The 27,698-nt window shown below is 45.4% G+C and overlaps 1 protein-coding gene across 3 annotated transcripts in view; it reads right to left on the reverse strand.

Moving 5' to 3' along the window:
- Positions 1-1,481: 1,481 nt before the first annotated feature.
- The window catches only part of LOC125086194 (zinc transporter 10-like), a 37,992-nt gene continuing 11,775 nt past the window's right edge, over positions 1,482-27,698 (reverse strand). Inside the window, exons 1-5 of one of the 3 annotated variants that reach the window (XR_007123118.1) lie at positions 17,018-18,010; positions 16,244-16,321; positions 8,820-9,059; positions 5,632-6,487; positions 1,482-1,922 (exon numbers count right to left, since the gene is read on the reverse strand). Coding sequence is in view for 2 of the 3 variants with exons in the window: in XM_047705386.1 (XP_047561342.1) it covers positions 5,988-6,487; positions 8,820-9,059; positions 16,244-16,321; positions 17,018-17,627 (1,428 nt within the window). In the remaining variant the exon portion in view is untranslated. Of the gene's footprint in view, positions 1,923-2,211; positions 6,488-8,819; positions 9,060-16,243; positions 16,322-17,017; positions 18,011-27,698 lie in introns of those variants that run through there. The other 2 variants (XM_047705386.1, XM_047705387.1) reach the window with 2 other exon arrangements.

Below are 27,698 nucleotides of genomic sequence, written 5' to 3' on the forward strand. Positions count from 1 at the left end.
CAAAAGCTTTGGAGCCAATTGCTTAAAGAATGAAGTCTAAGCTTTCAGGTTGGCTTGTCCTTCCCCCCTTTCTCCACACACTGAACTACGCCAAGGCCAATTTCAAATGCCAAGTTGTCCATGAAGCCTTTCCTCTTCACCTTCACGCATGTTGATTGTAGCATTATTTAATGCCAGTTCGCGTTAAATGGTATTTAATTGACAAAATGGAATTACAGAGAGGGGAGGAGGCAGGATAAGAACAGGATAAGAACAGGATAAGAAAATCGTGAGTGCCAAGTTGAACATGTAAGATAACAAAATCACTTGACATTTAACTCTGCTCTCCTGTCTCCTAGGACTCCTCCAACAACCCCGCAAGGAAGGGAACACAGGCCTTCATCACTGAAGAAAAAAAAGAGAGAGAGAAAACAAAAAACCCTGAAGCTCCATGAAGTTAAAGGATTTGTCCAAATCCTAGAGCTGGTAACACCAGAAGTTGAGCCTAGTCATTCATTCATGTGTTTAGTCATTCACTCATTCAGCATTTATTGGTGACAGGTCCTGCGACACTCTTCCAAGCACGGGAGGGGGGCTGAAGAACAGCCATGGGTCATCTGTAGCCTTACTCTAGGGGGAGACACAGGAAATAAATGAGGAAATGTATGATTTAATGTTACAAAGTGGCAATGCTATGAAGAAACATCAAGGCGGGGAGACAGAGGAGACAGGGCTCCCCACTAGATGGAGTCCTCAGGCATCCCGTACTCTGAGCCCTGAGCCCAGTCCTCTGTTCCATCCTGCAGACTCATTGTGGAAGGACGCTCATGGTGGTGAAGTGTGTAGCCCTCTTCTTTGGCAGGTACTGCCCAGGCTTGGGATGTGTACGTCTGAGGACCAAAACCCATTCAGCGCAAGATCCTCCACGCCCCGCCGCCCTGGCTATGAGTCGGTCTCCTTAAACTCCCACAAAGCTGGACTGTGTTACTTAGCTTCCAGGGTAGACTGTAATCTCCCTGGAGGCAAGAACCACTCGCACATTTTCCAGTAAGTGCCCCGCGGCTATCAGTCAATGGGTTGATCAGATTAAAAATAATTGGAAGCACCACGGACGGTTCCTCTTAAAATCTGTAGGACTTCTCAAAAATAAGCCTAGATTCTCCACCATTCCCTCCATCCCAGGAGCTCCCCTCTTGCACAAACCCCACTGGGCAGCCCTGCATCGCACGAGGCCCCCTAGGAAACCAGGTCAGTCCAGGCTATGGTAAGTAGTCTGCTGCGTCAATCTGGGACATTTTTGCTAAAACGGGCCCTGTGACATTGCAGGTGGTGGAGAGTGGCAGAGGGGTACGGAGAAGACAGCAGCAAAACACAGATGGGAGACTTAGTCCCACGTTAGCGTAAAACTGATCTGAAGGGTTCCTGAGTGATAACCGGACTAGAGTAAGCAGCAATGACAAAGTGAGTTCAACTACTTCAAGTTATCTGTCTGATTTCCGGAAACATCTCAATCAGGCGTGATGTGTGTGGTTCTTTTTTAATTTCTCTTACAGCACCATTGAACATCTTTCACTGTTACAGGTGTGCATGTTCATACATTACTGGGGGATTTCACATGAATTCTCAATGAGTTATTTAAACTTTGTATCTTCAAGTTTGAATAGTTCCCACAAATGTGACAATGACACTTTGGCAAAATCGCCTGTGAGGACAGCAGGAAGACTTGAAGCAACAAAACTCCGTAATACTGTAACATTAACTTCGGACCTCCTGGAAGGGGTCGCCCTCCCTCCAAATATCATCGTCCTTCCTGGATGATTCCCACTAGAATTCACAGCAGGTTCATTGTCTCTGGCCTGGCTTTGTACCAAGAACCGACAGTTGATCCATCTAGCAATATTCAAGAAAGTTCCATGTAAACGAAAAGGTCCAGAATAAAACACCTGAAAAGAGAAGCTCCAAACATGACAATCCACATTTGCTTATCTCCAAGGTCATAAGGGCATTTAGATCATGGTGAGGATTAGGGTCTGATGCAATTTCCACTGGAGCAGCCACTTTCCTGATTCAACACTTTCATTCCTACTTGCGGCGACTCATGTGCAAATACACTCAGAAGTACAAATGGGTAAAAACTTAGCAGGGCAAAGCTAGGCAATAGGCATGGGGCCATCATTCAGTCTAAATTCAAAACCCAAATCAGGTTGCGTTTCCTCGTGTTTCCCGCCCCACAACACAGTCCTTTTTTGCAGTCTTTAATTGCAAGAGTGTAAAGATATATTTAAAAGCAGGAAATGTATCTTGCCCTCCGGGGAAAAATGTGATATGTGTTGGCAAAGGATTAAGCAAACCACAGACAATACAGAATTTTTTTTAGGATCTAAACTTGTCCTTGGCACCAAGATGAGCTGCTTGTCTGGAACCAATAGAAGAAACCTCATCAAGTTTAAAACCAGTGATGAATTAAACAGCTTAGCCCCAACAATCAATCATACTGGTATTTTCTGGTCTCATTTTATAGGGAGTTCATCAAACTGAGGACGTTCATGAGTTGAAGAGGTCATGACAGAACAGTGAGAACAAATGTTTTTTCTTCATTTCATTCACTGTTACATCAACCGATCTGCCTAATTGGATTTGTAAGGCCTCCCCCCGCCGCCCCGCCAATTATATCTTTCCTTTAAATGTCCAAAGTTCCTATGTAGAGATGACTGTCATTTTTGCGAACAGTTTGATCTCTCCTGGAAAAATATTTTTTAAAGACTGAATTCTGCAGGACTGATCCCAATAAAATGATTACAGGGCTCTGGAGGGACTTTTATCAACAATAATTCTCAATTATCGTTAGGTTAACTCAGTGGGCTCAGGACTAGAGGAGACCAGTTTGCCCAGAGAGGACTGAGGTGATGTCCTGAGACATTTTTTGTTGTCACGATTCGTGGGTGTGGATCTGAGAGGGCAGGAGCCAGACATGCTGCGCGCCATCTTACAATGCAGAGGACTGCCCCACACAGCAAGGAATTATCCAGTTGAAAATGTCCCTAATGCTAAGACAGCATAGCAAAAATTCTTGCTTACAGGGCAGCTGCCTTTATTATAATCCCAAATCCACTCCTGTGATTTCTTTCATCTTGAGAGCACGCTTTCCTACAGAACTTGGTGTTCCTGATTTATCCCCCACTAAAGTTTGACCAGCTGGTGGCAAAAAGAGAAAAAAAAGTAACCGATATAAAGAATATTTTTAATTCTTCCTCAAACAATGTCTCCCTATTTTATTGATGCTTTATCAATCATTAGAGGGATCATACTTTTTTTTGTTGTTGTTGTTGTCCACAGTGGAGCCTGAGAGCTCTCGTGGATATTCATAATGACCAGGGGTCATGAAAACAATTCATCTCTCTCTTCCAAGCCAAAATTGAAATTGGGACGATAAAAGCAAACACAGGACTTCCCACAGCCAATGCTGCAATAGAGGAGGATGGACTCTTTCTATAGAGACAGAAGGACAGAGGGCAGAAGCAAGAACCATCCCTTGAGTGTTCTAGGTTAGCGTGCAGGATGGCTGTCCCTGACCAGACAATCAGAGGATGCCCTAGACTTTTCAAAAATTATTTTCATCTCCTTAAAAAAAGAGGAAGATCTCTGGAACTGCCCTAAGCACACAGGGATGCTAACATAAACGACCGTGCTTTTCTAATCTCAGAGGAAAACTGCATTGGTAAAGCCACTGTTCATCAGACCTACTGCCACCAGGCAAGGCTGCCTCAAAGAGGAACAGAAAAACCCCGCCTTTCCCTGAGAGAGCAAAACCCAAGTAGAGAGACCAGACTGCAGGCATCACAGTGCTGGAGAAGACGAAGGAAAGCACCGAGCCCCACACAAAAATATTGCATTGAATTAGCTTGCTCAAACACTTTAAATGTACTCGAACTGTCTTAAAAGGGATTATTTTACATTAACCCTTTGTGAGTAAGTGTCCATTAAGCTACTTTTCTGAGGTAAATTTAGTTCTATTCGAATTAAGTGACTCTTCTTTAGAGAACATTATCTGGGTATAAACCAGTATGCATTTCTTTAGCCGGCTGCAAAGAAACTGTAAAATTATAATCTTTTGATAAAAGCAGAATGAGGTGAAATCAAATTAGACCTTCAAATTTGGAAATGAGGGACACATTTCTTCTTTGGTTCCAGTCAAGACATCTCAACCAACACTTGTCTAGAATTTCATCCACTCACCGTGGTGAGCGTCAAAGAGAATCCCCTGTTTTGTGTGTGTGTGTGTGTGTGTGTGTGTGTGTGTGTGTGTGTGAGTACATGCTGTACCTTTAGTATCAAAAATAAAAACATTGTCCTTTTTTTTAACCCTTCTTTTGGCTATACAGACTAGTCCAATAAATAGCTAGGGATAAAAATGCATTTTCTTAATTCATGGCCAATTTAAACTCAGATCATAAATTTTCAAGGAAAGAGAAAAGATTCCTATCCTACTGATCACAGCTGCTTATTTATTTCAGGCTTAGAATGAACACTAAGGCACTTTTTTAAGATGGTATTAGTGCTGAAAAATGCGGGCGCTTTTTCTGTGACCAACCCAGCATTTCTGTTGACTACTGTGCAGATATGAAACAGGACTCAGTGCCTGGAGCCTAAGAGACGACCATTGCCAGTCAATTTTGTAACCCATCGGGTAAGAATCTAGTTCTCTATGAGGGTATCTTCCACTTTCTCAGACCTGTCTTGAAACTCTTCTGATTAAAATACTGCTGCCTCAACAATGTGTTCAGTACGGGACAGACACTTCTCCAATGCTAATGGAAGTCGATTGTAGATCCAAATTAGAGTCTAATAAATTTATTTGAAATTGGTAATAGGGGTCAGAGTCAGAAAAGGAAATAAGGGAAACTGTAAGCTCCCCAAGACACATTTAAAGGCAGCAGTTAAATTAATTCTCATGTTGCCCTACACATACACTTTTCCATCAAGTTGCTAGTTGGCAACTGTAATAAATACTTCAAAATATGCCTAGTGAAAGAAAAGTCACTCTAGCTTATTTATTTATTTTTGTGGGGGCAGGAATAGTGTCATATATTCTTCTACCTCAGGAATACCCATGTTCTCCTGGTAAATGCTATACTTATAAGTGTGAGCCTTAAAAAAAAAAAAAAAAACCCAAAGGAAATTTGGACAAATGAGCCATTATGCAATAAATAAGAACAGTCCCAGTGGACTGATCCCACAAGACAAGATACATGTATTGTGTTGTACCTTAGAAAGTGGAAATATTCCCACACTTCCAAGCGGAAAAAAAGGTATTTTATGCATTAAACATCTGAAGCACCCTACAGCTGCAATTCATTTCGCAGTGGAAAGTAAACATTAGTTCTCCCTCCACCTGACAAAATGAAGAGGTAGTCAACGGATTTTCTTCCTGTCTTCCCCCAATAAACTCCACTTCCTCTAATGTTCTGAGAATATTTTCTACTCTAATAGATGTTCACTTTTCATTTATTCGAAAATGAGCCAAAGAAAAAAATTTCCGCAGTGACAGGACTATCCAACTTTCCTTTTTTTGTGATCTTCTAGTGGAATGAAAAAAAAAAAATAGCTATCACGATTCTTAAGCTTTTTCGATGTACTTGGCTATGAGCTCACCTGAGAGTCCGCTACAAGTTCTTATCACTTTAAAACAGGAACTGCTTTGAATCCCGTGTCCACAGCCATGGAGTCCCAGCCTTCAACATCCCTGACACAGATACGAGCACAGTTTGCTTCTTAAAATAAATGTTCAAACTAAAACAGTGAATTTGTTGAAGAGCAGCCTGAGACACTGGGGACAACGTAAAGTTCTCAGTCACACAGAAATTAACAGATACATGCAATTAACATCCCAAACAACCAGCCCCTCTTTGAACACAGAGCAAGCACACCACAAATTTGATACAGCCCACACAGGTCTTTCCACCAGCCAGAATGCCTCGTCTATTCAGTCTGTTTATGTGGGGACCAGATTAAAAATGTGTGCTGTTGACATAATGTTGGTCCTCCTGAGTTTTGCTAAGAGCTTGTCCATGGTCACTCAGACAGTTGTCTGGAGATACTTCAATAACCACTTCTGTTGTTTCTTGTCTAGCGAAGCTATCACTCGGGGTTGTGTCTAGAGGGGTACAGCCATTGTGTTCCGCACAGCCGTTGACGTGCGCCAGGGGTAGGGCCCCGGGAGGGCAGCACAGCTTCTTCTCACAGCCCTTAGAGATGCAGGGGGAGCTGCAGAGCAACAGGAGGTCCTTCTGTTCCACGGGGTCCTTCAAGTCCACCTGCTCAAACTGGATGGTCACATTGTGGATTCCTGCACTGTGGAAGATCTCTCGAATTTTCCTACTGGTGTCCTGATAGCCCCTGTCCTTCTGATACTTGATGTGCAGTGTGGCAATGATCTTTCCACTTATAAGTTCCCAGATGTGCACTTCATGTATGCTGCTAATCCCCGGCACAGCTGAGAGCTGGCTCACTACAACAAGGAAGAGCAGACAGTTAGCGGGGGCTACTGGAAACAAGGTACCTCTACGGGAGAGACACGGTCCCTGAAGGCATTCTCACCAAAATGATGTATTTACAACAAGGGGAAGAAAAAGAGCTGTATCTACATGGGTACATTTTCCCATAATCTTCTCCGTCCTCTCTGAGTCCCTATACATCCATCATGAACCCATAAAAGGCAATTCAAGAAAGGAAGTTTAACAACATACCAAAAAATTCCCAGGATTGGTGAGTTTACAAGGGAACGGACACCCTGACGGGCTGTGCCTGGAGTATGAAATAGGGTGTCTTTTTGAAAGAGGAGAACTTGGCAATATGGATGGAAAACTTTTACCAGCATCTCTAGTACTCAGAATTTAACCTATAGGGAAATACCCAAACATTCATTTATAAAAATGGTTTGGGCAGTGTTTTTTGTATTAATGAAAAAAACAGAAATAAGGAAATAGTTAAATCAATTATATATAAAAGAATATGATTACAGCCATTAATAAGTAAGTTGCATATTTAAGGATATGAGGAGACGTATATAAGATATCTTTAAGTGAAAAATGAAATAGTTATACTGTATATACGGCACAATCTTTTTCTTTTTTTTTTTAAGCAAACATCAGTGTATATATACACACACAAATTTTATGCAGCTAAAAGCTTGTCTCACTGAATGACTGATTCAAAAATATTAAAAGAGGTAATTTCTGGGTGGCAAGATTACGAGAGACTTCTATTTTTTTATTTAAGTCTTCTATATTATCCATACTTTCTCAAATGAGCACGTCTTTAGAGAGATGATGTGGAATAGTGATTAGGAGCAAAGACCCTATAAGCTAGCCAGAGTCTGAATCCCAGTTTAGACACGGCCTTGGGTAATTTAGCTAGCCCCCAGGGCCTCAGTTTCCTTACCTGTAAGTCGGGAATAATAACAATAGTACCCCACAGGTTTACTTGCAGAATTAAAATGAGTGAATATAAGTAAAGCACTTAGAACATTGCCAGCATATAGTATAATAGTCCCATAGAAGGGTTGCTCCTGTTCTTACCATCTATTTTTTAAATGTTTTTAAATATAGATAACTTGGTTAAAAGGCAATATAAGCCATTATCTATCACAAATTGCTTTGATATGTTTATCTTGTTTCTTCAACTGGAAAACAAGTTCCTGGAAGGGAGAGACAATGCTGCGTGTCTGCTCCAAGGTATCTCCTTCCTCACCGCCCATCTCCTCTGCCTGCCGGACTGGGTAGATACCAGGTTGCAGGAAATGAAGGCCGGTTGTTGGGACACAGCACGGTAAAGCAGCTGGAGAGCTGACCACCTAAGTGGCCCTGAGACTATAAAGCAGTGCTGCCCAAGAGGAGGCGCCAAAAGGCAAAAAGAACATCCAGGTGGAAAGACTAGGAGAAACACAGGCTGTTGGCAATGGCCCAAGCAGCTGGTCCCAATGCGTGCTCCTAAACAGGGGGCTGGCCGGGCTCTGACCAACAGTGACCACCATAAATCACGCCCTCCCAGGGGAAGGCCTAGCCATGGCCATATGATGGATTAAGACCCATTCAAACCTCCTGTCGGGGATCTGTCATGAAGTTAAGGTCTTCCAACTTTGAGCCCCACAGTGGGCCAGGCTCTTACCTCACAGTAGAAACACTAGAAAATAAAGAAGCACATTCAGCTTCTCACCAGCATTTGGATAGTCCCCAGTTAGCAACTCGGACAAGTCTCTAATCTACATATGCTCAGACACACATAACTAAGGCGGGAGATTGACCTTTTCTTTGAGGCCAGCAAAGAGGTTTCATTACCAAAGGAGGCCATGAATGATCTGAATTTAAAACACAGTCCTGTTTTAAATTCATGTTTACATTTAAACAGGGTGTCACAAGAGACACGGTGACTTGCATGCCCATACAAAATCAGCTCCCTAGAAAGCAGGATCCCAAATGCAAATGAATGGTTCCTGTTTTCAGAATAAGGAGAATAAAAATCAAGTTCTTGGCAGGGTAACCTTACTGGAATTAAAATCAATCTCTGACGTGAAGGTAGGACCCAAGGAGCAGATTCTGCCCAACACTCTATTCTCAAAAATCTGCGGCCGAGTCAGAGAGTCATGGGTTGCAAAGGACCTTTGGTTCTTGGAGCTGTGAGTCATCTTACTAGGCTACCAAACATATGATAGATGTTTCTACGCCAGGTGATTTACAGTATTTCAAGATACATAAATCAAACACTGCTCTGAAATAACACCAGCCCTTTGACCCAGGGAGCATTAGGTGGGCATGGTTCTAGATAAGGACCACGTGACTCACTCAGCTCTTCCATGTTCAGGCCTTTGGGGACCATCTGCAGCAGAATGGCAGCAGTCTCCTTGATGAGAGGGAAGGCGGATGACAAAATGATAATGACCATGAAGATAGTCAGGCTGGGGTCGATGTAGCACTGCCAGTTACACGGGTCCTCAGGGGGCAGGGGACGCACATAGAATATGATGGCCGCGACCACTACGACCACTGACCCCAGGGCATCGCCCATCACGTGCAAAAGCACACCTGTTGGGAAGGAAGAAAGACCTCTCAAGCACAGATCCACATTTGGGAGCCATGGGACGCTCTGTGACCTGGGTTGCCAAGTCTAAGAAGACCAGTTGCTATTTGTTTTCTTTTTGGTTAGAAGAGTAGGATGGATTCAAACGGATAAAAAAAAAAAAAAAAAAAAAAAAAGTCAGCTACTTTGCAGAAAACAAAACCCTAGGCCAGCATCCCAGGACCCAGAGAACCCATAATAGCCTAGGAAGATTCTGAGCTGCAGACCCCAGTGGGGAAAGGGACTGTCTGTTCACGGCTCACCTGTCTCACCACGGCTGCCTACCACTTGTCAGAAGGCACCGAACTGGTAAACAGAGGTTGTGCAAATGGTTTCTTATTCTTTCAGACATGTGTCTGTGATTTAAATGGTTTTAAACATTTTGAAGAGGAGAAGGAATTAAGACTTATCAAGAGAGAGGTTCTTGGGGCATCCAGATGGCTCAGTCCATTAAGCATTTGACTTTGGCTCAGGTCATGATCCCAGAGTCCTGGGATTGAGCCCCACCTCGGGCTCCCTGCTCAGCGGGGTGCCTGCTTCTCCCTCTCCCTCTGTCTGCTGTTCCCCCTGCTTCTGCTCGCTCTCTGTCAAATAAATAAACACAATCTTAAAAAAAAAAATGAGAGAGAGAGAGTGGTTCTTGTTATTCCTTGTCTTCCCTCTTCCTTGATCCATTCCCCCCCTTTCCTACGTGCTTTTGCCTTTTCCTCACTTAGCCTCAGTCATTTAAACTGGATCTGGTTTGAAAGGTCCTTAAGAAGGGTCTCCAGGGGTGCCTGGGTGGCTCAGTCAGTTAAGCGTCTGCCTTCAGCTCAGGTCATGATCCTAGCATCCTCGGATCAAGCCCCACATCAGGCTCCCTGCTCAGCAGAGAGTCTGCTTCTCCCTCTCCCTCTGCCTGCTGCTCTGCTTACTTGTGCTCTCTATCAAATAAATAAATAAAAGTCTTAAAAAAAAAAAAGGGAGTCAATTAAAAAAAAAAAAAAGAAGGGTCTCCAGCAACACTGCCACTGAATAAAGAGCCATTTGTCAAAATAAAATAAAACTAAAATTTAAGAGATAATAACATCACGGTTGCCTTTAATTAAGGGAACCAACCTTCAATGTTTTGATTATGATACAAAAACTTTGCCATCCTAACACAGAAGATCTGGGTGTCCAGTTGTATGCGACACACAGACTAAACTGGGATTTAGGTGAAAACTTTGTCAGAAGAATTCTAAAAATACAAACACTAGGTTTTTTTGTCATGGTTTGGTTTTTTTGTTTTGGTTTTGTTTTTTTCTTTCTTTCTTTCTTTCTTTCTTTCTTTCTTTCTTTCTTTCTTTCTTTCTTTCTTTTTTTTTTTCCTGCAGAATACATCAGACTCTTGCTAGTCAGTCTGGTGTACGGACTGGCTGCATCAGCAACCCCCAGAAGCTGGTGAGAGATGCAGAATCTCGGGCCCCATGTTAGAGGCTATGGAATCCGATTCTGCATTTTTAACAAGATCACAGGGGCCCGAAACTCACATGAAAGTCCCAGAACAGTGCTCTAGAAGAAAGCATATAGATTAAGAAAGGCTCGTTTTGTCTCTCCAGGGATCCCCAGATCCACTGGGTTGAATTAATAAGAATCCCAACCCTCATAACTCACTTGTGGCTACAACCAAACAGTCTCACTTGGAAGATGGTTTAATTGGGCGAATGCTTCTTTTTGGCAATACTTTTAGGATTCTGCATAGCTGAGTAGCATCAGAGGTGAAACAGCATTCTGTAAACATACTAAATGCAATTTGTGGCAAACTTCCTCCCACCCCAAAATAATACAGAAATACAAAGTATCTTCACTTTCCCTTCTGGCAGAGTGTTTAGTTGTTAGAATAGGATCCTGATTCAATGAATAGGTTAAATAATTCCATTTTCTAATTCTGTGCCCCCTTGCACACACCCCACCTCTGGAAGAGCTTTTTACTCCCCAGTCCTTGTTCTGAGCCACAAAGAGAAATTCCCAAGAGCTGGTCTATATACCTTGTTCCTCCAGGGAAACCTGAAGATCGAAGCTTGGACCCTCTCCAGGGAAGTACACGGTAGGACTATAAAAATACAAAAACCAAGTATTTCCTATTTGCACTTGATAACAGTTTCACCGCCTAAGACCATTTTCATCCTCTGTTTCCTGCATGACAGCCTTGTTTCCTCCATTAGTCGCTAAGTGACATGAGGACGAGGGTCATGTTCTGCACTTCTTGTGTTTATATTTTAGCACCAGAAACACACAATGCAGGCACTCAACGAAACAGTATTTTCTGGTTGGCTGGTCATAACTCCCATGACATAGAGTGACTTCTGTCTTTTACTTAATAATAATTGTATTGCCAGTTAACAAACATGCATCAGACGTTGTTGTAAGTGTGTCCCATGTCCTTACATATTAAGACTCTCTGAAGCGGTTACCCTCTCCATTTTACAAATGAGGGAACTGAGGCATGGAGTAGCTGAATAACTTATCCAAGATCACAGAACCAGAAAGGGTTCGAGTGGGGATACAAGTCTGCGTAGAAAACCACTGTGCAAGGCACCTGGGTGGCTCAGTGGGTTAAAGCCTCTGCCTTTAGCTCAGGTTGTGATCCCAGGGTCCTGGGATCGAGCCCACATCGGGCTCTCTGCTCAGCCGGGACCCTGCTTCCTCCTCTCTCTCTCTGCATCTCTCTCTGCCTACTTGTGATCTCTGTCTATCAAATAAATAAATAAATCTTTAAAAAGACAAACAAACAAAAAAAAAACCACTGTGCACCCTACCTCATAGACAGCCTAGATTCCCATTTCATGTTTTCCTCCTAAGAAATCTCCCTGCCAGCCCCCCATAATTACATAAAATAGCTTTCAAACTTCTTCTTCCCATAATCCACAGTAAGAATCCTATTTTGCCTCCTAGCACACCCAGAGACACGCATTGAAACAAATGTGAAAAAACAAAGCCTATCCTAACCTATGACTTATTACTGTTTTCTATTCTATTTCATTCAATTCTGGTTAATTTTCTAAATGCTCATCATATTCTACTAAATTGATTTTATGAGTCAACCTATCATGGCCTTCAGTTTGAAAATCCTCTTAAAGCCTGATTCTTTCAAATTCCAGAGACTGGATATTATAGTGTGTTTTCTGGCCTCCCGTATAAGGACGAAGAAGGCCTGGTCATCATCCTCCAGGGACCAGAGTCCACACTGGCAGGATTCTCAGAAAAGGGCACCAGGAACCTCAGGATGGGGGGGTGGTGATTCCCTGTCATGGGCAATCTCAGGGACAGCATCTCGAGAGATGAAGCAATTGGGCAGGACTCTGAAGCAGGGACGGACCTCAATAGGCAGCGGAGTTCCAAGCAGAGAGAGCTCAGAGAGAAAGTGTTCCAGGCAGGAGGCTCAAGGGAGGCCGCAGGTGAGGACGTGCCCATCAGGCAGCATGTGAGACAGGCATACTCAGTGTGAAGTCATAGACCCTGAGAGTCTCTGTGCGCCATGGACCTTGTGGAAGTCAACCTCTCTGAACACCAGCATCGTCCTCTGTACAATGGGGATGAGAATAGCGTCTGTCTCACTTCTCTCGGAGGCTAGTTCTGAAGAATCTGTTGAAACAATGTCTGAAAGCCCACTGAGACGTAAGTGCATAGAAATGATTGCGACAATGATAATTTGCATGATTTGTGGACTGTGTCCTCTGCGCTCTTCCAACCCCTCATGCAACGCTCGCAACCCCACTGCGATGTGGTTATCTCCACTACGTCAGTAAGGAGACTGAAGCTCAAAAAAGTTAAGTTACTTGCCCAAGATCACCTAGCTGGTAAAAGGCAGAGGCTGACCTTGAACCAGATCTGCCTGGCTGAGCTCTTCTCACCTCACTGTAAGTGTGCATTAGATGGGGATGGGGACAGGAGAGATGGCTCGGGTCTAGGAGAGGAGGTGGGACAGCGAAGGGGTGAAGAACAGGGCAGAAACGTCTAGAAAGGAGTGCTGACATGGGAACAGCAAGCCCTTGACTGCCAGCAGTGTTAGGACCTTATTCCGGAAGCGGAAAAGATTTCTGAGTAGGTTCTGATGAGATCACATCTATGATTCAGAAAGGTAAGTCAGGCAGCATTATCTGAGAGACGAAGATCAGCCCTTGGTAGACAGCTCAATGATCTGATTAGTCATCATTCTCACAAGGTAGAATTGCAATGACAGGACACCTCAACGGTTGGACCTCACTTCCTGTCTTGAGATTTTTTCCAAAAACTCAGAAAAACTGGCAATTTGACATCAGCTAAAATTTGATGTGTCCCAGCCCTTGGAAAAGCCATCGGTGTTGTTGAATTTGCTGATAACCAGGAATACAGTACACCAGCCCTGGGCATTAACAAGTGGTTATGGAAGGAAGAGAGAGCTTTCTTACTGGAAAAAAAAATTAGAAACATCTCATCAAAGGAGACTTATTTTCAAATGATGTCCAGATTGTGGTCTATCTATTTACATTTATACTGAAATACAAAAAGTTAATTATCTTTCTGACCCTCTGTCGCAACATTTTTGGATGTATCGCATTTGATCCTATTAAATAAAATCAACCACCACAACTGGAGAGAATTTTTAAAGGATTGTGCTTTCACGGGGCTTTGCAGGAGATGGACTGTGTTTCTCAGAAGGCATTTGTTTTATTCCACTGAAATGAGAAACACCAATGTATATCCAGAAATGATTCTTATTCACAAGAATCCCTGCCAGTCATTTGTTCCCCTGCAGATCTGGGGGAATAGTCCTGCTTTCTCAAACAGTGGCTTAAAGGTCAAAAGTGTAACCACTCAGTGGACTGTCTACACTGGAGAAGCAAGCCATTCTGCATGGAGTGTACAGGCAGTGTGCAAGACTGGAAAGAGGTGGAAATGCGAAGGAGCCCAGGAGCCCAGCCCTGCTTCTGCGGTTGCCTGGGTGACTTGGGAAGTCACCAGACTCTCAAGACCCTGCTTCCTTATCTGCAAAATGAGGGGGCGTGGAGTTCATTCCCACTAAGTCCTTTTCTGCTGTAACATTGTGTGTACCTTCTCTGAATCATGGATCTAAGATGAGGACACAAGATCTAAGGGGAGGCCAGCCTCCCATTTGGCCTGAAAGATGGAGAGGCTCCTGGGAGCCACAGCAGGGCCCAGAGCACTCACACTCACTCACACAGTGGGGCTGAGCCCAGCAATTCCACTCACTACCTGAGAGACAACAGCTCCCACCTCGTGAGATTCTTACAAATGCAAGTGACTTGTGCCCGCAGGGTGCCTGGCACAAAAGCGCATTTTCCCTCTGCATTGCCCAAGAACTTGACATGCTTTATCTAACAGCCACCCCCTCAAGTAGATACTATTTAAAAGATGAGGGAATTGGAGGCTTAGAGAAGTCCAAAAACTTGCCCAAAGTCAGAGGCTTAAATGGTATAGCCAAGACCTCAAACCCAGGCATCTTGAGCACAAATCCCAATCTTTTAGCTGCTGCGTTATTCACCTCTGTTGGAAGCTACAGAACACACTGGTCAGCGGAGCTCAGGGCTGAGCCAGGTACAGCAAGGCTTTACCCAGGCATTGTTCCACCTAGGAGCTCCAACTTTAGACTAAAGATCGGCCAGATCGTACAAGTTTCATGATCATACTGCAGGTTCATATATCATGCTTCCCGAACAAGATCACACTATCTATTGGTCCCACTATTAAGTCCTCTTAGCACCTTTTCGCTTACCCGTTCTCTTTCTCTGCAGCATGAGAATGAATAACAGAATGTGCCTTGAAAAATTAAAGTACTGTGGAAAAATCTGTGATATATATAATATATAGTATGTATTTGATATCAAAATGTGTATAGTGGGGCACCTGGGTGGCTCAGTGGGTTAAGCCTCTGCCTTCGGCTCAGGTCATGATCTCAAGGTCCTGGGACTGAGCCCCGCATCGGGCTCTCTGCTCGGCGGGGAGCCTGCTTCCCGCCCCCCTCTGTCTGCCTCTCTGCCTCCTTGTGATCTGTCAAATAAATAAATAAAATCTTTTAAAAAAATGTGTATAGTATATATTATATATGCTTTTTTTTAACTGAACCCAAAGAAAGACAAAGGATAATGGTTTTTCAATACAGATTCTCTCTTTTCAAAAAAGATTCGCCAGCTAGCACTTCAGAAATTCTCCTATTGCAGTTCAATTTTTAAAAAGCGACTCACGTAGAAATTTTTAGGAGCTCATGCATGGTTGTTGTCACTGTTGTTTTTTTTTTCTTCTGACTTTCCCTGTAGATGCATACCAGGTATCACTTTGTAAAACAGATGGGAGACTCTCAAAAATGAAAATGTCTCCCAGATGATTACTTTTTCTTTATATTATTTCCATTTAAGCCCTATCACAGGCTTCCCCCAAATCATCTGAAAGTAAAGGGTTAAATAATCTTTGTTGAAATCCTCCAAGTTGAGATGGAGGACTGACCCTTCTGGAATCACTCCGAAGCAAAGTCTCTGCCCAAGAAGTTGGAAGAGAGAGGTGCTGGATGCAATGTTGGTATCTGGTGAGAAATTCACCTCTGAACTCCCTGGACTAACCTTTTCCCAGTGCTTGTGACCTTGAGCACATGGCAGGGAGAATGCTAGTAACGTGCCTTCCACGTGCCTCACCAGAACCCTCCGCTTTGGGCCCGGAAGTAGAGATTCAAGAGAGCCAAGAGACCCAACCCAGCTGCAGAGTCCTGGCAGAAATAAGTGAAGCGTGAGGGTCAATCAGCAGTGCCACGATGGACAGCCGCCAGCAACTCTCTTCTCACCTTCATCAAAATTACATTCAATTAAAATAGACCTCATTTGCATTAGACCTCATACCCTCATACCCACGAGTGGGGAAAATTGAGCAAAGTAATAACATGTTACTCCTGATCTGTGAGTGTCTGGAGCAGGCAGCATGAGCCCGGCTCTAAGCGGAGCAAGGATAAATCATTAGCAGCTAGTGTGTCACTCCAAATCAATGCAGCCATTAGGCAAGAGACTAGGGTCATAGTCTATTAGTGCAACTGGCCTACTTTCTAACACACCTTATTAAAAGGCAAACAGAAACGCAGAGTACAGCATAGTCCATATGCATTACAGACAAGGGTTTCAAATCCACCCGAAGTCAATCCTACCTCTGATATTCAGGGCTTCAGACTTTTTCTCCTTTTTCATAGTCTCTTCTGGTTCATTCTGGGTGTTCAGAGAATCACCTGCATTCAAAGAAGAAACCTTGTGTTGTGTATAAGTTCTACAAACAAAAAGAACCAATGAACTCAAAAAAAGGTTTTGTTATCTTAAACTCCTACTAGCTCATCAGAACCCCCCTACCTCTCCACACACACAACCCAGAATAGTACATTTTGGCCTTGACATAAGCCTTGTGACCCACCTCTGGATTTCATTCACACTTCCATTTAAGTTTGAAAAACAAAAAACAGTGGCAAGTGGAATCCCACCCCCATCTCCAAACCCATAACTCCCCAGAGGATAGAAGGGTGGGCGAGGCGGAAAGGAGAAAACAAAGTTCAGACCGTATCTCATGATCTGTTGCCCAATAATAACTATATTTAAGAAAATCAAGGCTCTGAAACAGAGAGAATAAGGGGAAGGGAAGAGGGGGGGAAGCCTGAAGATCCAGGAAAAAACCAGAGACACTGTGGGGAATACAATAAATGAGGAGCAGAGAATTAAAGCCAAGCTACAGAGGACATGGATTTTTTTTTTCTTTCTTTCTTTTCTTTTTTTTTTCTTTTCTTTTCTTTCTTTTTTTTTTTTTTTTTAAAACAAAATAGAAGCAGCCACAGCAGCCACAGCCCGGAAGAAAAAGAGGGCGTGGATGAGGAGGAAGGGACGGGCGGGAGGAGGGAAAGGCAGAGCGAGGTCCGGAGGATGCAACCGAAAGGCACCTGCTACGTTGGAGAACACCGTCGCCCCCTGCTCGTCCTGCCTTGAAGCGGCCGCCACGCCTCGGGCGGCGGCCGAGGGCCGGCGGGGACCCCCGATGGCGCTCGGGGCGCGGCCCCGGGCCGGCGGCTGGGGCTGCTCGCGCGGCGGCGGCGGCGGCGGCGGGCGGCGGCGGGGGCCCCAGCAGGCGAGCCAGGCGGCGCAGTCCTGGAAGATGAGCAGCCCCAGCACGTTGACTGCCAGCCCCAGCGCGCCCACGACCAGCACCAGCCCGGGGTCGTCGATGCGCTCGGGCCGCGCCAGGCGCAGCACGGCCTCCACGGCGATGGTGAAGCAGAGCGCCGCGAGGAAGACGGCGTTGCTCAGCGCGCCCAGCACCTCGGCGCGCGCGTAGCCGTAGGTGGCCCCCAGGCCCCCGCGGGGTCGCCGCGCCACGTAGCCGGCGCCCAGCCCCACGCACAGCGAGATCAGGTCCGACAGCATGTTGAAGGAGTCGGACAGCAGCGCGATGGAGTTGCCTACGTAGCCCGAGACCAGCTCGGCCACGAAGAAGGCGACGGTGAGCACCAGCATGAAGAGCAGCCGGCACGTCTTGCCCGAGTAGCGGCCCATGTCGCCGAGCCGCCGCCGGTGGGGGCGTCCCTGCGCGGCCCGAGCCCCGTGCCCGCCTCCGGCCTCGCCGCGGGCCCCGCGCCGGGCTTCTTATAAGGCGGAGGCAGAGCGCCCCCGGTCCCCGCACGGCCAGAGTCTAAGGGAGTGGCCGCGGCGGCAGGCTCTGAGGGCCCTCGGGCCGCCGCCGAGGCCCTTTCCCCCGGTCCCGGCTCCCGGCCCCACTTGGCAGGTGGCCACGGGCCAATGTCTGGCCTTCTAGGACAGCGCCGGGCAGAGTGGGAGCTGCTGGGGACAGGGGGCGTGTCTGGAGCGCCCTCCTCCCCGACACCCTGAGGCTTGGGCGGGGGGATTCACCCGCCCACCCCGACCCCGCTTCCCCAGCCTCTCCCCTCCCCGCGCCCTGTGGCCTCCTGGCGATCAGGACCTTGACTGCCGTGGGGCGTGTTCGCCGCGGTGGACGTGGACGCCTTCACGTACGTGCCGGGACGCTGCGGGCATCATAGACTCCGCATTAACCCCGGGAGGCCCCGGCCAACCCTGTCCAGCCTTCAGGGTGCTTCCTGCAATGCGTTTCGTGAAGCTGGAGCTGAGCCCTCGGCCTTCCCCCTCCGTGGGGGCCCGTGGTCTCACGGTTTATCCGCTCTCCTTGCGGGTAGCCTTTGCGCAAGGAGCGCATTGTCGTTTCCGTCACCCCGTCAGGGCATGATATCGTCCTTGTCCCCCATTCTCTTCTCCCAGCGTCTTCACACGCAAGACCTCCCTCCCCAGGCGAGCTGCAGACAGCCCTGGACGGGAGCACAGATCATACGCACTTTTCGGAAGCGTGGCCTTCCCACCCAACACTCAGAAATCAGTTTCCCGGGAGTGGACACAAGTCCCTTGACCACCAAAGACCTCGGGACAGGCCTCCTCTCTGTCCTTGTCTCATTTTTCCATGGCGGAGAATATTCTTTTCCACCCCCTGTGTCCCTCACAGCATGACCTGATACTCAAAGTTCAATCGACTGACCTCCATGAAGGTTTATCCCAAACAGAGCCTTTCCTGTTGACAACAGGCTCTGTTCCAAGTAAAAGTTATCCAGAAGAGAACTGTCCCCAGGACTCTGGGAGAGGCCGAGCCCTGGAATCCTTGAAAAATGAATGGTGTTTGCTGTTGTGTGTTCAGGGAAGGGGGTTGGGGGAACCCTTGCAATTTTCTTTCTTGGTTTGTTTTGTTTTATATTCTTTCCTTATTCCCAAAAAGCATCTGTGAAGTCTGGTGATCTCTATTCCCCACCTCCTGTCTCTAACCCTTGAACTTTAACCATTCCTGAAACACATGTGGATTGGACTTGGAAATAACTGCACCGATCAGTAGCATGCTGATTCTCCCCCCATTCATTGTCTTAGCCTTATAAATCATGACCTTGTCTTCTAGCACTAAGGGAGCCTAACAAGCATGCTAAAATGTCCTTGACCTGATGTTCCCACCTTCCACAAGATGAGTATCCAAACTCAAGAAGCCCATTAAACATTCCCTCCCCGCCTCCAGGAAAATATCCTGACACCGAGAACTTGAGAAAACTGATCATTGCAAGTATCTCTAAACACGAGTATTAAAATGGTCAATAACTTAAAAGAAATGAAGAGATATTGATAGGTGGATGAAAGCTTTGAGCTTTTTGGTCTTAGACAAGTTCCTTAGTGGTCTGGTCTGGCTTTCATGCCTCTATAAAGGGAATAGTAATAGTGTCTCCTCATATGTTTGTGAGGATTAAGTGGGCTAAAAAAAAAAAAGGAAGAAAAAGTAGGAATGGGATGAGGAGGAAGAGAGTGGGAGGGAGGAGGAGGGGAGGGCAAAGTGGGCCAGAGGGCCACCCGTTATCATCAGCATGCTTATATTAACATTAGCATGATGGCACATGTGTACCAGAATTACTCTTGAACCACAGATGTCACACTCAGTTGCAGAGAAAGCTACCCCAGTTCCTGGCTTATCCTGTCTTCAAACTACAAAGGCTCTGCGATGCGTAACGTAGGACAGCAGGCAAAGTAGTCGAGAAGAGACAGGGGCTGGTGGAAATCACTTGACAGAGCTCAGTCCCTGCTGACTGCCATTTCCGTGTCATTCACAACTGAAAGAAAAACTCCAGGTCAGCAGAAATCTATCACGTGTGCCTGTTACCCAGTCATCCTCCTAACGGAAGGCAGCTAACAAGAATTATGTCACTGCCCCGAAGGTAGTTGATGGAACTGGAAAGCTGGCCGGCTGCTGGGGAGGCAGAGGAGGGAGCTGTGTGTGAGGGGCCCTGCCCAGGGCCTGGTTCCTGACTTCAAGATAGGCAGAGAGTGTCAACAAAGTGTGCTCAAGAGAAATGCGTTGACTAGCTAACTATGATTAGAGGGAGAGAGAGCTGTATATAGTTTATATATAGAGAGAGAGGATCTTTATAATCTAAGTTCATTGACAAAAATTCAGACTGCCTCCTACACGTTCCTGTAGATGATGAGGGTTCAACAGCTTCTGTTTATTGGGCTTTGACGGCCCAGCCCTGTGCTGAGTACTTTATAGGTATCATCTCGTTTCATCCCCACAACTGACTCATAAAGGTGAAGACCTGGACCCCAGAGACTGTAAGGAACTCACCCAAGATCACACAATACGTAAGTGATACAATGAAGATCCGACCCAGTCGTCACAACCCAGAGCGGACCTTCTTCGCCCCCACGTTATACTAAGTCGATCACTCCTAATACTCCTTTGTTCTAAACTAATGAAAGGTTTTTTTAAGTTCACCTTTTATTGGCATAGAACTTGATGTGCTAAAGTTTATAAAGTAGAGATTATAGCCCTAGAAGTTCTTCCTACACTGGTATTGACCCAGAAACTAACCAACCTTTTTTTTTTTTAAGAAATTGAAAAAGTAGCTGGTTTTGTTTTCATTTTTTTGTTCTAGTTGACCAGAGATGATGTTCCCTTCAAGGAAGAGAGTGGACATCTCATCGAAGGCACCAAGCCATTATCGCAAAGAGGCTGTAGCTCTTTTTTCCCATAGCTCCTTCCTCCAGATTTTAAAGATTTTATTTATTTATTTGAGAGAGAGGGAGAGAGACAGCATGAGAGAGGAGAGGCCAGAGGGAAAAGCAGACTCCCTGCCAAGCAGGGAGCCCGATGTGGGACTCGATCCCGGGACTCCAGGATCATGACCTGAGCCGAAGGCAGTCGATTAACCAACTGAGCCACCCAGGCGCCCCTTTCTCCAGATTTTAAATACATCATCAGAAGCCGGATACTTCTCACCATTAGCCCAGCCCCAACCCGCAGCGCATGGTAATACGTGAGGACTTTCGAAAAGGAAAGTACTTCTCAAGAGGACTCTCCCTTACACGTCTGCTCCTTGTTGGTGAATTTATATAATGTGTATATTTGTAACACTTTGTAACACAGATCCTTTCTGTACCCCAAAAGTATGCATCTTGTCTTTGAAAGTTTTTAGAATACATTAAATTCAAGAGATCCTTTATAGGAGGTGACCACACTTTTTTTTAATGATAGAAGCAGGAGGTATAAAGAAGATAAGAAGTAGGTCCTGGTCAACTCCACTTTGAATGAGCTGTTCAGGGAGAAATTCTCAGCAATGATGTGAGTTGCAGCCCACTCAAAGGAGGCAGGTCCCACATGAATTTAGAGCTCCACCCATCATCCTGTCAAGTGGCCCCTCCATGGTTTCTCCAAAATGCCACTTTCTTATATAAAAGTGGTGTATCTGGTACTAGGCAGTGGTCAAATGGGAGCCTCATCACACCATCAACGAATACAACTTTCTTTTTGAGAAAATAAAAAAAATAGACTCTAGATCATTTTAATTTCGCACTCATTTAAGAAAACTTAAAAGGTTAAGGAGGGTAACAGTTAATAATTTGACCTTTGGGGTCAGACAGACTTAGAACCAAATCCCAGCTCTGCTACTTACTTGCATGACCTTGGGCAAGTTCCTTAAAACCTTTTTATTGGTGTGTGTGAACTAAGGATCATAATGGTATCTATCTCATGGGTTGTTGCGAGGCTTAAGTGAGAAAATGCATGTAAATTGCTTAGTGGAGTGCCCGGCTTCTAAGAAGGATTCAGTGAGTGTTAACCGATTTCTATTTTTTCTTAACTACCCAGGTTGTGGTATTTTGTTAGAGCTTAAACGGACTACGACAAAGTATCAGAAAGCAAGTTACCAACTGCAGAATGCCCAGGTATGAACAAATGGCCATGATTTGTATATCCCACCGGGGATGATGAGATTGGGCTATCTGATATATTTGGCAATAACAATGCCATGTTATTTGGGGCCGGCTTGTCTCTGTGGGCACGGCACCTCTGGTCTGTGTGCTTCTCACCGTCTGCAGACCTGAAGGGCATGCCAAGATACTCACGGGGAAGCGCTATGCGTGACATTTGGAGAGGGAGGGGAGGGTAAGTGAGAACAAGCAAGTGGAAAGGGACATGGCTGTTGGGAGGAAAGGGGAAAGGATCAGAGGCAGGACTGGGAATTCGAGAAAAACATCATCCAAAACTTGTCACTTCCTGACAACATTTGGGTGTGACTCCTCCTGCTTGGTGAATAGAAGGGGAAAAAAATCAGCTTTTGGACCATTTCCAATTCAAATGGAAGCAAAAAACCAAACCAAAAACAGTCAGAGGTGCCAGAAAGAGGGGAGAAACGCCCCCTCTCCAACACTGAGTCTAAAGCCAGTAGTAGTTTGAGCTATTTAGCTATAAATTAAGTCTCGTGTCACTTAATAATTTACAAAAAGCTTTTACAGGCGTTACTGAATGCCATCGGAAACATTCCCACGTAAACAGCAGATTTCTTCACTGCTAGATTCACCTTAATATTCAGACTGCATTAGTTCCCTCTAGCCCTCTTCTACAGTTGCACTTTCTGAAGTTTTAGTCCCCACAGTCAGCTGTGATCTGGAAGGTGAGCCCTCTCATATAACCGCAGAAGGTCAACAGGAGCCCAGCATGATGTCACGATGCCTACGTTATCCACAAGCCTCGTCTGTCTTATCATCTTGCATCATCACAAGAAGGGGAAGTACATACAGTCAGATATCTTGAGAGCGACCACATTCACATAATTTCTATTACAGTTCATTTTTATAATTATTCTATTTTATTATTGGTTATCCCTTACCGTGTCCAATTCATAAGTTGGACTTTCTCACAGATATGTATGTATAGGAAAAAACATGGTATATATAGGGTTTGGTACTCTCTGTGGTTTCAGACATTCATTGGGGGTCCTGGGATGTACCCCATGTGACTACTGTATATGAAAATGAGAGAGTCCTTTTGCCCAAGAAATTGTGGGAATAATTGTGCATGGGTTAAAATAAAACCCATAAATAAATACCTTTACCTTTATCTGCCAAATGCACTGATTCAACAGTCAAGGTGATGTAGTGGAGAGACATACGTTTTCGAGCCACTCAAATCTAGGATACGATCTTGGCTCTATCCATTATTAACAACTGGACGAATCCCTTAACTTCTCTGAGGTCTGTGTTTTCATTTATGATCTGGAGGTAGAGATGTCATCTTCTCACACAGTGGTTGTGAGAGTCAAAGGAGATAGCCTAGTGGAGAGCCTGCATCGTACTCTTATAATAAACAGCTGACAAAGGGCGGCTCCTTTCTTGACCTTCTGGCTGTCACCATTCCCAGAACCACTGTTGACTTCTGATAAGTAATAATGGGGCACTCACTTCTTTAGATTATCCTATTTTTTATAAGATCATCTATTTCCCCTTGGTTCAAATAATCTATTTTGCTTAGAACTAATTAGCTGTTGATTAATACAATGAATTATGAACCAAAATATTGATTAATGAGATATTTGAGGATATGAAAACATTTAAAATAACTATTTTACAAATCCAAAACTCCAAACTTCTCAGCTATCATTACTGTACTTCCTTGTCCATCATGAGTCTTCTGTGGCAGGAGAGCAGAGAGAATCAGGTGACAGGACTGAGAAACCTAATTTTATTGCTGTCACAAAATGAGAAGCTGTGTTAAGTATCAAAATGAGATCTGGAAAACGAAGATTCTCGACCTCTGGCGCTAAATTACTCACAACTTAGACCAGTCACTTCATTTCTGAGCCTTGGTTTCCTAATCTGTAGAATGCAAATAAGAATCTCATACTACTTAGTGCACGTCGATGTTTTCAACATCAAATAAGACAATGAAGGTACAAATACACAAATAAAAGGCATTGCTGTTGTTGCCATGAAGAAGCCGCAATTAACATGAACTATGGAAAGCGAGCACGGTTATTGGTAACCACCACTAATGTAAACGGGTCAGCCAAGGTTTTCAGCTGCCTAGAACCCTTCCCTGTTCCTTCTGGTAAGACGTCTTGTCCCGTTGGACACATACATGGGCGTATAGCCAAGATTGAGCCAAACATAGTTCCTCAGCCCCTGGCCACAGTGCTTGAGTCAAAGGATGGCCACCTGACCCAAGATGGGCCAGAATCCTTCTCTGGAAGTTTCCAAAATAGATCACAGAGAGAGAGAGGTTCCCTTTCTTGTTTGGTCACTTAAGCAGTGAGGAGGTGACCCAGAGCCCCTAATCATTACGTCTCCCCTTACTTTCTTCCCCAAACCCTTCATTCTGCAGTCAGGAAGGAAGCAGAAAGAGAAGAGAGACAGTGAAAGAGAACCTCTGATGGAGTTTCAGTCTCTGGTTCCAAGTTAATTATGTGAACCAATGTAAGTTCCCTTTTCGCTGAAGCAAGCGTAAGGAGGGTTTTTGTCACTTGTAGCCAGACACTCCTGGTCCATGGCTGACCGAGAAACCACACCTACTATCAGTTGCTAAGAGTGGTTTTCTCCTCTTCTCCACATTCATGACTCAGGAGAAATATAAATTTAATAATTAGAAAAATAAAACGGCTGACAAAATAGGACCTTTCCTTACTTCGATTCCTCACCAATGTGGAGAACTTATTCCTGCTCCATTTTTGTGCTCCCTCCAAAAGAAAAGCTCCAGAAAACACTGTCCCACGCAGCCTTTACTTCCTCAAATCCCAGTCTCTCTGTCACCCACCCAATGCCACCTCCATTTCCACCACACCATGGACAAGGCTTTGGGAAAGTTACTCACAACCTCCTCATGCTGGGATCTCCTGCTTTTCTACGCTCGTCTTGGCATTCTCAGCAACATTTGTTCCTGAAAACCTGGATTTCCTTTTTGAAGACTCTCTCCACTTGACCCCCAAATAATGTACCCTCCTGGTTTTCCATATATCTCATGGATAGTTCCTCCCCCTCCTCTTCATTTCTAAATGTCGGTGTGTCCCAAGACTCAGTCTTAGGCCCACTACTCCTCTCTATCCAAGCTCATCCCTCTGGTTATCTCTCACCCTGCCCATTCTCCAGGATGTGGCTTATGCTCTTCCCACCTCCTGGAACCTTCTCTACCCCCACTCAACTCCTCCTCCCCATGCCTTCGGTCTCAAAAGACAGTTTTTCAGGGAGACTTCCTTGACACTCACCCCTGTGTAGCCTGCAGGATGGCAGGAGATAAAAAAAAGGAACACACAAAAAATAAAAGAAAGAGGGTGGAAGGAAGAGACGGAAGGCGGGACGAAGGGAATGAACGAACATGGCTCACGTTGGAGCTCACAGTTTTGGTTGTGTTAAGGAGACTCTCCATTCCATTCTCCAAGCTTTGCATTTCCCCAGGGACACCTGGGGTGGGCGTGGGGGATGGGGAGACAACAACGCTCTCCACCTCTTTCTACAACACTCTCCACCTCTTTCTATGCTTCCGCTTCCGCTTCCGCAGCTTTTCTCAGAAGCAGGGTAACTACTTCAGTTGCTAGGTGTGGGGGAAAGCTTGGAGCATGCGCAGCTGACCTCTTCTCACCTTTCTTTTCCAGATTTGCCAGATGAATTCTTAACAAGCTCTCTGCTGTTCAACATCTAAGTCCTATCCCGGGCTATGTCATATCTACAGTAAAGTTGGCATTATGTTCAAATGCCATCTGTATCTTACCTAGCAGTTGTTTCCAAACCTAGGAGAGTAAGAGAGAGGTAGGATTTATTAGTCTCTAAGCCCTACCATCCTGGTGAGTTGCCAGGAGCCTGGAGAAGGATTAGGCTAAGACTCTACGGGCCAAAGTAGCACGTGGGGGCTGAGGTTCCTGGCGGGACCAGGGTGGGTGCTGTGAGGTGTGAAGGCTCCTGCGTGAACCTGGCCATATTTGGACCTCGACGAGTCACAGCAGCTTCCTGCCTCACAGAAAAAAAGTGGCTCTTGTCATCAAGGCAGGGCTGTTTTAATAGGCTCTCATGAGCATGAGTTTTTGTTTTTTTCTAAAACATATTTAGCTTTTTTAAAAAAAATGTTTAATTTATTTATTTGACAGACAGAGATCACAAGTAGGCAGAGGCAGCAGAGAGAGAGAGGAGGAAGCAGGCTCCGTGCCAGAAGAGAGCCCAATGTGGGGCTTGATCCTAGGACCCCGAGATCATGACCTGAGCTGAAGGCAGAGGCTTAACCCACTGAACCACCCAGGTGCCCCTTGTGAGCAAGAGTTTTAAAACTGGTTTTACTCCGTGCTCCAGTCTTACTGTGTAGAAAAGGAGCGGGAGAGAAATTTGCTCTCAGAAAGAAGAAGATTGCACCAGAGGAAGGGTGTTTTCCTGAAGCGAGACAGACACGAAAAAAAGAAAAGGAAATGCACCCATCTTTAAATGTTCTTAAGGAGGGGGTTAGATCAGATCAGACTAGGGACTGGGAACCAAAGACATCCTTCAGTTCAGAGGCAGAAAGTCGAGATTTCAGGGAGCCAACTGGGCTCTGGAATGCGTCCACCATCACCAGAGAGAATCAGGTCCAGGGAACTATTAAAAATCATCCTTCTAAAGCTGCCAATATTGTCTAAAGTAAAAGCAACTGCGGGACACGGCAGCTACGCGAAGTCTGTCCTACAAACCACGCCCCCCCACACACACAATTGTATGTTAGGTGTGCTGAGAGCAGGGCATTTGCATCTCTAGTTCACAGATCTTCAGACAGTGGGGGCGAGGGGGGAAACACTCATGGAACTGCACCTGAGGAGACTCATTCGGCCTGGCCCTGACTGAGATAACCAAGAGCCTGGGCCAAAAGCCAGTGGCCCATGAGAGGAGACTTCAGGAGTCCTGGGAAGTGGATTTTGTATGTGGAAGGGATGTGCACGGTTAGCCTGAGGGCAGGCTGTGCAGGTTGCTTCTTCCAAATATGGGCACAACTTATCTTCTATTCTATGTGTTTTTCCACAGGGTGACTGATGTTCCTTCCATCAGAAGTGGGTCCATAGGGGCACCTGGGTGCTCAGTCAGTTAGGGGTCTGCCTTCATTCAGCTCAGTCAGGATCTCGGGGTCCTGGGATGGAGTCCCACATTGGGCTCTCTGTTCTGTGGGGAGTCTGATACTTCCTCTCCCTCTGTCTCTCCCCTCACTCAGGCATGCTCTCTCTCTCTCTCTTTCTCTCATTCTCAAATAAATAAATAATAAATAAAATCTTAAAAAAAAAAAAAAAGAAGTGGGTCCATGGGCTTGACACTCCTTCTATGATGTCACTTGTTTGTAATCTATAGAATCTGAAGTTGGACCAAAAGAGGTATTGAGGTGTCTACCTTGTCTGGAGCACTCACGTTTGAGACCCAAGACAGCATGTACGATGTCCCAAGGCCACTCCAGTGTGAGGAAGCCAAGCTACACTGAGACATCCTGGCTCACAGTCCAGTCAGCAGTCCTAGACGTCGAGACCTTCCAGCTCAGGAATCAGATAGATGATGATGCTGCCACCTGCCATCAAGTCACCGTCGCATCCGCGGAGCCTTCCCAGCTGAGGCCCCACACCTCATGCGGCAGATGGGCTGTTCCTGCTGGTTCCTTTCCAAATCCCAGTGCACAGAATCCCAAGTATCATAAAATGCTGTTGTTTCATGCCATGAAATCTGCGGTGGTTCATTACACAGCAACCAGAACAAGGAACCACTGTGGAAAGATTGGCACGTCTATACAAAGCTTCCACAAAA

The sequence above is a fragment of the Lutra lutra genome, chromosome 15, assembly GCF_902655055.1.
Source record: "Lutra lutra chromosome 15, mLutLut1.2, whole genome shotgun sequence".
In the NCBI taxonomy this organism is placed as follows: domain Eukaryota; kingdom Metazoa; phylum Chordata; class Mammalia; order Carnivora; family Mustelidae; genus Lutra; species Lutra lutra.